The following is a 13,710-nucleotide window of genomic DNA, read 5'->3' on the forward strand; positions in this document are numbered from 1 at the left end:
GCCGTGGGAAAGAATAAAAAAAAAAAAAAAAAAAAAAAAATTCCCTACCTACCCATGGCCAAACTGACAACCAACAGGAAACCAACAATATTTTTTATTATGCCTAATGAGTGTATGCCTTGCTTTTCCCATCTAGGGAATCTTATAGGTTGTTTTTCTATCCAGAGTGCATTGTTATTGAATAAGGGAGTATGATTATGCCATTTATGTAGGGTAGAATATTTTTTTTGTGTTTCGCGCCATATCCGGATCGCATGAGTGATTATGGGGCCAAATTTCCGTTCGCATTGCTTAATTAATTGAAAACTTTATTAACAGATTGCAGAATGGATACAATAGTTCAAGTTTCTTTATTAGTTGTCATACAGAAGTACAGAATACTTTTATACAAAATGCTTCTTTCTGTTTTGCTCCAGAGACTGTGCTAGACAAAAATAGATAATAAAATAAATATAGCAAGTATAAAATAGAAGTCAAGTACGTAGACAAAAATGTTCAGTATTGTAGTGCCGAGAGATGGGAGTCGGAGACGGTAGCTCGGTAGAGCGAACAGCTTTTATTCAGTACACAAATACAACATGCTACGGCTACGTTGCGTGCAGAAGACTGACTCGTGGTGGCAGGTAGTGCCACCTCCTATAATGTCCGGGCGGAACTCTTGTTCCTAACAATAGTTCCGTGGGTGAATTATGTACCATTAACAATCACTACACAAGCCCCCCCAGAATTCAACCATGGTCAAAATCTCCACGGCGGGGAGAGACAACGACCCGGCCGCGGCGTGAGCGGACAACCCGGGGCGCGGTGCAAGCGATTGCGCCCTCCACGGCGCCCGGGGGCATGAACCGGCCACGGTGAGTGCGGAAAGCCAGGGGCGGGGAGGTAGGGGCGGCGCAAGCGCCCGTGTCCTCCCCGACACCCGGGGGCACAGACGTCGACGAGGCCAACGGCGGCTCCGTCGTTGGCGGGTCCCGGAGTAGCGGCGGACGGCCTCGGCGGGGGGAGAGGGCCAGCTCTAAGGGCTGGGAAATGTCTACGTGGGCGGGTTCAACCTTGTGGTGGTTGTACCCCACCTCAAAGGCGAGCCTTCGCCAGTCCTCAGGGGCCTGTGGGCTAGGGTGTCCGGTGGACAGGTCACACAGCAGCGTCGGACCCGCGTGACCAATCGCGACGTCCTCCAGGCGTAGCCTGGAATCTGCAGTCCCGAGGGCCTGGATGTCGTGGTCGGAGGCCTGTTCCGAGCCCCTGTTGACGTAGTCGAGGTCCGGCTGTACAGCTCCGATGACGACGTTGGGCTTCTCGGCGACGTGTCTTGACTCAGAAAACGTGAGGGGTTCGTGGTCGGTGAAAGCTGTAAGAAGGCCGCCGTATGTCGCCTCATCGCGGACACATGCCAACGAAGCCCGTGTCTGTGCGTTTATTAGGCGGCCATGTCTAATGTCCACGAGGAGACCGTGTGCACCCAGGAAATCTGCCCCGAGTAGTGGGAACGAAATGTCGGCCGTGATGCAGTCCCACGTGAACCGCTGGCCCCCAAAACACAGTTCCACGGTCCTTGTACCGTAGGTGCGGATAGGGGTATCGTTGGCGGTCGTCAGGCGTGGACCTCTATCATCGCCGGCGGTGTCCTCTTTTGTAGCTGGCAGGACGCTCCTCTGAGCTCCGGTGTCGCAGAGGAATTTGCAACCGGAGAGTGTGTCTCTAATGAAAAGCAGCCGGTTCGACATACCTGCGCTCACCGCTGCTACTGGGCGCAGGTGCCTGCGTTTATGCGTTATGCCGAAAGTGCAAGGGGAACGGCATCTTGTCGCCCTCACGCCGAAACGTGCGTGGTAATAACACAGGCCTGCGGCCGCGCTGCTCCTGATCTTCCTCGCCCCTCCCCCCTGCGGCGTGTAACCGCATGTCGAGGCTATTAGCCCTGGGGCAAAGTGTCGAGTGGCCAGGTAGAAGCGGTCAGCCTCTTCTGCTAAAGCCCGGGGATCCGTAGCCGCTGTATTGGCAAGTGCCGTCTGCACGTGTGGCGGCATGTGCCTGAGAAACAGTTCGATAAACAGGAAATCAGGCCGTTCTGCACCCAGCAGGTTCAACATCATCTCCATGTGCTCCGAAGGCTTGCTGTCCCCCAAGCCTCGTAAGGCCAGCAAGCGTCGGGCCCGCTCTGACTGTGACAACTCGAATATTCTGAGTAGGTGCGTCTTAAACGCCTCATATTTATTCCGTGCAGGCGGAGCTGTTATGAAGCCTACCGTCCTCGCCGCTGTAGTGCTCCCGAGGCTCGAGACGACGTGGTAATACCTCGCGGCGTCGTCGTCAACCCCTCGTAGGGCGAACTGCGCCTCTGTTTGCGCGAACCACGCCGCCGCAGAATGCTCCCAAAACTCCGGCAATCGAATAATAACGGCATCGTTTGCCATGTTCGGTTCGGTCCCTGATACTTCAGCGAGACCAATGTCGGGGTCACCAGTGTAGTGCCGAGAGATGGGAGTCGGAGACGGTAGCTCGGTAGAGCGAACAGCTTTTATTCAGTACACAAATACAACATGCTACGGCTACGTTGCGTGCAGAAGACTGACTCGTGGTGGCAGGTAGTGCCACCTCCTATAATGTCCGGGCGGAACTCTTGTTCCTAACAATAGTTCCGTGGGTGAATTATGTACCATTAACAATCACTACAGTATATACATTATACAATGCTCTATGTAGAGTAGAGTAAATGAGTTACCATACAATACAGTGCAAAGCAGAAGTGGGATGAGGTACAATTTACAGTAAGGTGTAATGAGGTATGGGTTGTAGTGCAAATTCTTTACCAATAAATATAAAGTGTGCTTAGGTGTACTAAAGTGGTTAAAGTGGGTGCTGCAGTGAGTTGTATGTTTAAAGTGAGTGTGTGCGTGTGGATGCGTGTGCTGTGAGTGCATTTGATGGTTGTTACATAGTGTTATTGTTCGTTGAGCATCTTGATGGCGTGAATACTTTCGACAACAAATGTTTGTTTCCGCGTGCGAGTTTTGCGCTCTGATTGGCCAGGTCATGTGACATGTGCGCCAATCGTGGGACAGCAAGTTCTGCGCCTATTTCCGGGTCTAACAGCCTGCAAACTACCTGGCGTTCTATCGCCATGCTCTAAGACAAACTCTAACCTTAACCAACTTCGAAAGAGTGCCTAAGCTTAACCGTCGAAAGAAGGGCAGGCGTTCTATCGCAATGCTCTAAGATAAACTCTAACCTTAACCAACTTGGAAAGAGCGCCTAAGCTTAACCAGTGTAGACACTTGCGGTCCCACGATTGGGCGTACATGTCACATGACCAGAAATGACCTGGCCAATCAGAGACACGGAAACAAACATTTGTTGTCTAAAGTATTCAGGCATCCTGATGGCCTGGGGATAGAAGCTTCTTCTGAGTCTCTCTGTGCTTGCCATGAGACTCCGGTATCGCTTGCCTGACCGCAGCAGTTCAAAGAGGCAGTTGTTTGGGTGGCTCGAGTCTTTGATAATTCTCTTAGCCTTGCCCATGCACCGCTTGTTGTAAATGCCCTGGAGAGTGGGAAGCCCCCCTCCAATTGTGAGTTCGGCTGAACGGGCCACTCTCTGTAGTCTGCTACGGTCTTGTGCGGTGCTATTCCCAAACCAGGAGGTGATATTGCCAGTCAGGATGCTCTCTTATTGTGCATGAGTAGAAGTTCTTAAGGATCTTCTGACTGACTTGGATACAGACAATACAGTACGGCTCAATACAAACGACTGCATTTTTTTTTTACAATAAACCTCTGTGGGGCTGCTTAATTTTTTTTAAATTATAATCGCAAATTTTATCGCAATCGCAATATCTGTCAGAAAAATCGCAATTAGATTATTTCCCAAAATCCTGCAGCCCTAGTAGGGATTCACATTCCTTTACGGCTGTGGGTAGGGCGTTCCACATTATTGTGGCATAATTGCGAAACGTGTTTAGTCCCTTGTTTGAGCCGAATGTGGGTTGAACATGATTTGTTGAACTCCCTCTGGTGTTGTGATCGTGGTATTCACTGACCTTTAGGAAGCATTTTGACATGTACATGGGTACCTTGGTCGTGTAGTGTATCTTGTAGACCAGGCCCATTGCAAGTTGCTGTACTCTGTCGTCTACTCTAAGCCATCCTAGGTTGTCAAAGTGGGCAGGGGTGAGGTGGGTTTTAGGAGTAAGGCCAAGCAGTAGTCTGACTAGTTTGTTTTGACAGTGACTTGACTTACTTGACTTAATCCTCTTTACCCTGTTGGGGGGCATAGGGCGTAGTGTTGTCAAAAATATCGAAGTATCGATACATATCGATACTGAATCTTTAAAGCGGCTTCAATACTCATTTCCCGAAGTACCGATACTTTCTGCAGTATCGGTACCAGCTGGCTTGCTCCCGCAAGTTGTTGACAGACAGACGCGCTGCCAGAGCCTTGCCCTTCCGCCTCCTCCTCCTCCTCCTCCTCCTCCTCGCTCAGAGCAACAGACACAAGCTGCTGCAGCCTCCTCCCCCTCACAGCCGGGCAGGCAGCCCTGTCTTCAGTTTGTAAACAACGCTATTATTAGCTAACGTTAGCTGTCGTTCCTCCGTTAGCTTAATGCTAGCTAGCTGGCCACCTATTACTTCATGGAAACGGAGTAACGTCAAGCCGAGCCCACTACACCAGTACACGCATGAACTCGACACAACTACCCCGTTTCCAACGTTCGGTCGAGCGGAGCCGGAGCCCATCCTACACCAGTACACGCATGAACTCGACACAACATTACCCCGCCTCCATGAAGTGTCCAATTAGCAGCAATGTTGTTGAAAATGTAACGTTAATAAATGCTCCGAGCATAGCTCCGGAGAAATCTCTCTCTCTCTCTCTCTCTCTCTCTCTCTCTCTCTCTCTCTCGTCATAACTAGGAAGGTGCGCTCAGTAGACTTAAAATCTCCAGCAGCCACTCTCTCTTTCTCTCTCTCTCTCTCTCTCTCTCTCTCTCTGATCTAAAGATAAACAAAGGGTTTTAAAAGTGTATTTATCTTCTCGTATAGTACCAGAGAGAAGCTGAGGAGAATCAACCAGCAACAAAAGCAAAATTTGTTAAAAAAAAAATATATATATAAAATTTTTTGGTATTGAAAGTATCGAAAGTATCGATACTTTTCAAGGTATCGTATCGAAGTCGAAATTCCAGTATCGTGACAACACTAATAGGGCGTCCACCAGAGCTCTCCATCTCACGCTCTTCTGGGCCAGGGCCTTTGCTTCTTGCCAGCTCACTCCGATGTTCTTTAGGTCTTGAGGTCTTGAGTGTGGAACGTCTCCAGGTGTTTCTCGGCCTACCGGCTTCCCTCTTCCCCTGCGGGTTGTAGTCCAAGGCCTGTCTAGTGATATTGTTTGAGTTTTGACAGTGAGCTATGTGGTAAATACATTATGGGATTTTAATTTCAAACCGTTATTAAAACTCGAAAGGCAATGGCGGTTTACCTCATTTTACAGTCATGTCGAGTGTACAAAGAAATGTAACAAGCATGTTACAGCTACACAGGTGACGAGCACACCTTTCCAACAAGTCCTCACCGGTGACCATCCATGACCGAAGTAAATGACAACATTGCCAATAGAATCGAGACGTTGTTTTGTTTTAGTTCTGCCTCCAGTAGGGGCATCTAAACACGTCGGGGGTCATCAGTCACCATTTACATTTACATTTAGTAAAGGACTTCTGTCACCAGTCTGTCTCCTTCCCCCTCAGCTGCCGCCATGCCACCATCTCCAAGTTCTTTGGTGACGATAAGCCGGACTGTGCCAGGGCCTGCGACTACTGCCGGGACCCCAAGGCGGTCCGGGCCCAGCTGGCCAAGGGAGCGGGCCTCACCACCAGCACCGCAGCCGCCCACAGCAAAGAACCCACGGGCCCGTTCGGCTTCGACCGCGACCTCTACGCCGGAGGGAGGAAAGGTTACGGCTTCGAAAGGTAGGGAGCCGAGGAAGCGCGTGCGAGGTCGTTGACGAAGCGGTCTGGAATCTGCCGCCATTGATGACCAATGAATCGCAATGAAATGATCCATTCATGCGATAATTATAATTCTACCTTTTTTTATGCAATGCACACAATTCAATAATGAATATTTTCTTCTGGCATTGTGTGCTAATTTTAAACCCACCAACAGTTAAAGGTGCTATAGATGCAACTTTTATGTAGAGTAATATCTTTTTATATTTTTTTTATATAAATAATACATCCATAGAGCTTTTAGAAAGATCCGGAATAAAAGTATTGCTTTCCCCCGAAAAAAGTATTATTGATTAATGAATTTATATGCGCGGTGATTGATTGATTGAACATTTTATTAACAGATTGCAGAATGGGTACAATACAGTACAGCTCAATACACACAATTGTTAAGGGGATGCAGACCAGAGAAAGACTTTCGTCTTGTTTACATCAGGGTCCCCCATTTTCAATTCATAATGAATTGTAAGTAAGGGTGCAATTAGCACCGTGCAATCCATAATATCTTAACTCTTTCACTACCACACTACCGAAGGGTTAACCCTTTCACTGCGACAATACAGAAGGTTAACCATTTCACTGCCACACGACAAAGGGTTACCCCTTTCACTACCACACTACAAAATGTTAACCCTTTCACTACCACACTACAGAAGGTTAAACAGGGTCTAATCAAATATCGAGTCAATATAATCAAATCATAGTCCTGGTAATCAAGTGCGTTGGGTTTGGTTTCAATGTTGGGGGAGGGGGGCACTTTAAGCAGGGCTTCTGCCGGTCCTCCCCCAGGGAAGTTTGAGCGTCAAACACTTAATTTCCTGCATTCTGTTGTACTTTTCTGCACCAATTTGTAGTGGAAAGGTCTTTGTAAAGGAAAAGACAACATTCAGGTACTTGCTGACACAAATATAATGGAATATAATGTCTCAGGCTTTCTCTATTGCTTTCAAACATTTATTCTATAGTTACAGGTAAGACGGTTATATAAATGTGTTGTGTTGGAGCAAACTCGAGAGAGTACTGTCCAGAGTACGGTCAAAACATCCTTCGCAGAAATACGTAAAATATAGAATAAAAAGCCACAAAAGAAATTACCTTAGATTGTAGTCGACGGTTTTCTGCGAGGGCAGGCCTGAGCCCACACTCAAAACAGGGTCTCTTAGAATAACAGGATTCTTAGTCAGAGGTCACCGAATGTTGGAGCAAACTCAAGACGGAGACTGTGACCTTCTTTATACGTGACTTTATTCAACGGAGATACAAATATGTCTGACCCTGTGCAGAGTAAATCATCACTCATCGTCTCACCCATCGTGAGACAGGGGACAAGGGTCAGAGCAAGAGACCCCTCCCCATGCCCCTGTCAAAAAAAAAGCCTGTTATCTCTGTTCTGTAAACGGTGTGATTGAGCAATATTTGGTGAAGTTAAATCAAATCAAATCAAATGTATTTGTAAGGCCCGACAACACACGTTAACCCTTTCCCCGCCAATAACGTCGTACAACGGGTTTCAAGTTCATGCGAATTCTGCCAATAACGGCATACGACGTGATTCTGATCATAATTTAATATTTTCGCCATGGTATTCATATTTCACTCACGGAGCCTTGTCGGATGCTGTGTGAGCCAGCACAACTCTGCAACGCTTCAATACTGCCACCTGGTGGCTGATCGGCGAGTTGCAACCGGAAGTGGATCTCTTGTGATCCCGGTGCGTCTCCCTATTCCGTCCGGCCACTCGTTTATCGTCGCAGGACTCAATACACACCATGGATATGGATCTTTGCCATAACTCAATAATCTACATGATTTGGGCGTGTATTAGTAATATACAAACCGGAAATGGATCGCCTAGATCCCCACCACATAACTGGGATCTGTTTGCTCCACTCTCATTGCCCAACGGTACGAGGAGACTGACGTGAGTTTCAGCGTTTTTGTTTATCATTTTCGATACAAACTGCTCTGATCAATATAACACCCATACTACATGAAGCATCTAACGACTATCACAGAATTATAAACGACCCCCCCCCCCTCCGTTCACCCGCGCATGATCAGTCATAACCCTTAGGACCATGTACAGTTGACATTTTTAATATAGCGTCGATCGGTATCAAACTGCATTTGATGATCTAATAATATATGCATTTGTGCCTATATCTCACGTTCTGGGAAATACTGCAGAAAACGATAAAAACATATTTATACTCTAGACGGTATTTTCGTATGAATGTGTGAATGAAAAAGTAAAACGTTCCTACATCCTGAACGATAGATAACCGATGTTGAATGGGCCATAGTAATGTCAATTTAGCAATACAATTTAAAAAGTTATAGCCCTGCAAAGAAGGTGAACATCTCCATAGACTTACAGTGCTGGCAGAGATCAAACAGCGATGGATATAAGCGTGGCAGAGAATGGGTTAATGTCCCCATGGGCCGGACACGTCTTCTTTAAACAAGTCAAGAAGAAACATCACAATAAATCAAGAACTCATTTCACTGTATGCCCTGGTATGTATGTGACAAATAAACCTCTTGATTCTTGAACAAAACATTAAATTAAACGTCCCATTCTCACAGAACCTTCGAACACCAGTTTCCCAGAGATGACAAGTTGACCCAGTCATAAATACTACGGCTGTCAGTTTATCGCGTTGATTAGATTAATTAATTACACAGCAAATTATCGCGTTATGAAAATTAACTCAAAAGTAATTATAAAAAAAACATTTATTTAAATATTTCTTTTAATTTCTTTTAATCTCATTTCATTCCATAATAACGTAGAATAAACATTTACAGATTTTTTTTTTTAAATGGTCCATTTGCATGTTCTTGGTGTCTGATTCTAGGGACATCTATGGATCTCAGGGAATGTATTCCCAGTGTCAGAAATACTGTGTCTGTTACTAGGCTTGAGTAAATTGTAATGAACCAAATGAGAATATCAATAATACATTTATTATTTGTTTTATTATCTTTGACTGTGAATAACACCATGCTAAAATTGATTAGTTGACAAAATAAAATTAATCGTTTGACAGCACTAATAAATACAGTAACATACATTAGGATTATAATATATAAAGGTACATTTTCCACTACATTTGACAATTTTGTTTACCTCTTTTGGGGAGGGGGTTGTCTTTAGCTATATTTCTTGAGGGGGACAAATTCACCTCTTCTCAATATATAGGGGGTGACCCTGTAACCCCCCCCCTAAATCTACACATATGCCGATAATCATAATCCAATCAGATTGTGAGGTTCCTAGTAGTTGATTTAATTTAGTTGAGTAACCATGGTGACATGGATTTGATTTGCAATGCATAACGAAACTAACAATTAAGATGGCTAAAATTATATGCAAGCAAAGAAGCAGAAAAAAAATGCTTTACAGTGTTAAATACAATTTAAGATTCCTTTTTTAAAAAGTGAATCTACTGTAAATGCAGCAGAGGTTTTGAGGTGGGTTATTCCAAAGAGTTAATGATCTAAAAATAAAAGATCTCCTTAAAGCGTTGGTTTTTGGACCTGGTAATCCAAGCTGCCCATTACTGGAACCTCTAGTGTAATGCTCATGCACAGTATTACTATAAACAATCCGATTATGTATAAAAACAGGAGTTTTACTGCTCATGACCAATCTTGAATACAGACTGATAACACTGGTCTGACGTCCGCCAGGCACGACGAGGAGTGGGAGGACGGTGGGGACGGGGACGGGGAAGAGGAGGAGAACGCCACGAGGAAGAAGGTGTTCGGGGACCTCTACAAGAAACAGATGCACATGAGGAAGGTGAATCGTCAATATGCACGCACACACACACACACACACACACCTACACACACACACACACACACACACACACACACACACACACACACAAACACACAAAAGTTGTTGGCGCCATTTATGTTTATTGTAGGGTACAGGTAGGGGGATGATCTGCCAAAACGGAAAGAATAATCTGATTTCACACAGTTGTAGTTGAGACCTGGGGCAACATTTGGATGCAAAAACCTCATTGTCGGCTCCTATTTAAGGGGAGGAGCCATTTGAATGAAAAACGCAGGTGCCATTTGGACTGGCATCTCTCCAACAAATCATCAACTGACAAACGCCATTGTGTGTCACGGGTTGGCTACAATTTGAGTGGCTGTTTGTTCTACCAATTGATCAAAGTATCATTTGGGTCTGAACAGCATTGTGGGCGGAGCTCCCATTTGATTACATTAAACTGCGTTCTGAATAGCATTGTGGGCGGAGCTCCCATTTCCTTACATTAAACTGTGTTCTGAACAGCATTGTGGGCGGAGCTCCCATTTGATTACATTAAACTGAGTTCTGAATAGCATTGTGGGCGGAGCTCCCATTTCATTACATTAAACTGTGTTCTGAACAGCATTGTGGGCGGAGCTCCCATTTCATTACATTAAACTGCGTTCTGAATAGCATTGTGGGCGGAGCTCCCATTTCATTACATTAAACTGCGTTCTGAATAGCATTGTGGGCGGAGCTCCCATTCCATTAAACTGCGTTCTGAATAGCATTGTGGGCGGAGCTCCCATTTCATTACATTAAACTGTGTTCTGAATAGCATTGTGGGTGGAGCTCCCATTTCATTACATTAAACTGTGTTCTGAATAGCATTGTGGGTGGAGCTCCCATTTCATTACATTAAACTGCGTTCTGAATAGCATTGTGGGCGGAGCTCCCATTTGATTACATTTAATTTGAAGTGAAATTAAATAAGTGACCAACAGTATTCCCGTCAAATAAGCCACTAATGGTGTTCTGTACTATGCAAAAAAACACGATTTTACACCGTGAAACTGTATATAAATAGTTTACAATAAATCCAAAACGTTTGCATTACTCATATACTGTTGATTTCTGTCAAAAGTTTGGATGGCGAGCAACCAGCTTCTCTCATCTTCAGTCAGACAGCCGGAGCAAACTAGCATATTATCTTGCCTTTATATTTAAAGCATCTCCCGTTTCAAAGCGTTATTGAGCAAATGCTGACCTATTTAACACACGATGACCCCTTAATAATGGTTTCATACAGGCTGAACCACTGAGAAGCACACATTTGATATAAACCTACAACTTTGCTGCAGTCTGGCTCTCCCCACCCCAGGTGAGCGCCTTCACGTGGTCACTTTTTGGAACATATCGGGCGCACCTCGCGAACTCTCTGAAATCTACATGAGACAAAAGCCTCCTGTGTTTCTGGTCGGATTGGAATTGGAAAGAATGAAGATACATAGATATACTTTTAAATCCACAACCCATATGTTTTTCATTTACTGTAACTCAGCAGGAAAAGATAAGATATTCCTTTATTGATCCCCTTGGGGAAATTCAGCATGGAGGAGGGGGGAGGGGAGGTACAGGTATGGGCAGGGTAATGGTAGAAGACATAATACAGGCAATGGAATTATAGTACAGTAGAACATGTGATCAAAGGTGCAGATGAGGGTCTGTATCATCATCAGTTATATTACACATTACAATAAATATGGTTACAATAAACACTAGAATCTGAATATATACTATGAGTAAGTAGTATACAGTATACACAGGTGCAGTATACATAAGGTACATGTGGCGTGTTATACGTTGTAAAAGTTGTCCTTGAAGTGCTTAAAGTGCTTGATTTTTTACCTAACAAAAGTCAAGGCCTGGAATTTTAACAAGGTGCTTAAACAGTCATTGAAATTAAAATCAACCATTCACATTGAAAGTTTTGTTCATCCACGATAAATTGTTCTGAATCAAGAAATTGTTTTCTTTTTCTTTAACCTGTTAAGCTGTAGCTTAACCTAAGCATGCCTAAGTAAATGGAAGATTGCTCCACTTCTGCAAGGTCAATTAGCACGTTCTTGGTATCTAGGGACATCTGGGGACCTGGGGGTATGTATTTCCAGTGTCAGAAATATTGTGTCTGTTAGGCTTGAGTAAATTGTAATGAAGAAAAGGAGAATATAAATTATGATTTATTTTTGCATCTGTGCCGGTGAATAACACCATGTTACAATTGTGTGTAACCGAGGTCGCTCACTGAGCTCATTCACCACCTTATTGAGATCAAGTGTAAAAAAAATCTAAGCAAATGAATAAAGGGAAGATGATTAAACAGAAGGATTTGTAGATACAGTAATAAATGATAATCGATTTTAATTATGAATTCATATTTGACCTTGAACTTGACCTTGACCTTATTATGGCCAAATCATACATCTATGGATAGGGAAAATGCTCCTCTTTCCAATGGCAGGGTTGAATCTGGATTTAGTCATTTCCTTGCGGCTTTACGATAATTCGCATTTTTTCGATAAATTCTTATTTCCGATAAATCGTATAAAACATCGGTAAAAATGAAAATATACACTTTGACTACTGTTTTTGATAGGGTTATGGTCTTTACTCTTGGCTAAAAAAATTTAAATAAAAAAAACATTAACCTCTTAACACATCCTGCGGCAAAAACGTCGTACAACGTGTTTCAAGGTCATGCTAATTCTGCCATTCCACGGCGTACGACGTTATTGAGATCATATTTCATTTTTTTGCCATGGTATTCAGAATGCCCTCACCCAGCCTCGGCTGATGCAGTGGGAGCCTGCACAACTCTGCAACGCTTCAATACTGCCGCCTGGTGGTGATCGGGCGAGTTACAACCGGAAATGGATCTCTGGTGATCTCCGTGTACCGGGGAAATGCGTCCGGCACTCACATATTGTTGCGGGACTCTAGACACACGTCCGTACATATGGATCGCTGCCATAACTCAAGAATCGATATGATTTGGGCGTTTATTATTATTATACAAACCGGAAATGGATCTAGGCGATCCACGTCAAATAAGTGGGATCTTTTTCCTCCAGTTTCATCGGCGAACGGTAAGAGGATGCTGACGGCATTTTCAGCGTGATTGTTTATTATTATTAATGCAAACTGCTCTGATCAATATATCACCCATACTACATAAAGCATTTACTGACTATCACGGAATTATAAACGACCCCCCCCCCCCCCGTTCATCTGCGCATGATCAGTCATAACGTTTAGGATCAGGTACAGTTGAAATTTTTAATATCGCGTGTATTGGCAACAAACGGCAGTTGATAATCTATATGCGTTTATGCCTATAACTCACGTTCTAGGAATTACTGCAGAAAACGATAAAAACATATTTATATTCTAGACGGTATTTTCGTATGAATGAAAAAGTATAACGTTCCTACATCCTGAACGATAGATAATCGATGTTGAATGGGCCATAGTAATGTCAATTTAGCAATACAATTTAAAAAGTTATAGCCCTGCAAAGAAGGTAAACATCTCCATAGGCTTAGAGTGGTGGCAGAGAGTGGTATGAGATGCAAACTCCGTGGCAGTTAATGTGTTAACATCCAAGGGCCCACATGTGGACGATTCGCGATGCCACTTTGCCGACCTCTAGTGGCTCGGGTATGCTAAAACAATATATAGATATAATTAAAGCCCTATTTTTTGCCTGTCGATTGCTCTTTCAGGTAACAAAATCCGTTCAGCGGTTCTCGAGTTACATGCCGATATGTGAGGCGTGCCCCAAAGTACGCAAAAGTACACATTACCAACCCCGACTCCCAGGGCTCTAGCTCCGTCAATCATTTGGCGATCTCGAAAATCTTTGCACAGGGTTGTT

General features: G+C 44.3%; 1 protein-coding gene across 1 annotated transcript in view; it reads left to right on the plus strand.

Moving 5' to 3' along the window:
- Positions 1–13,710, plus strand: part of recql5 (RecQ helicase-like 5) — a 124,974-nt gene that overhangs the window by 60,474 nt on the left and 50,790 nt on the right. The window contains exons 9-10 of the mRNA XM_084328428.1: positions 5,747–5,968; positions 9,701–9,812. Of these exons, the coding sequence (XP_084184554.1) occupies positions 5,747–5,968; positions 9,701–9,812 (334 nt within the window). The remainder of the gene's footprint in view (positions 1–5,746; positions 5,969–9,700; positions 9,813–13,710) is intronic.

Source organism: Notolepis coatsorum (genome assembly GCF_963971535.1).
Source record: "Notolepis coatsorum genome assembly, chromosome: 14".
Lineage (NCBI taxonomy): Eukaryota > Metazoa > Chordata > Actinopteri > Aulopiformes > Paralepididae > Notolepis > Notolepis coatsorum.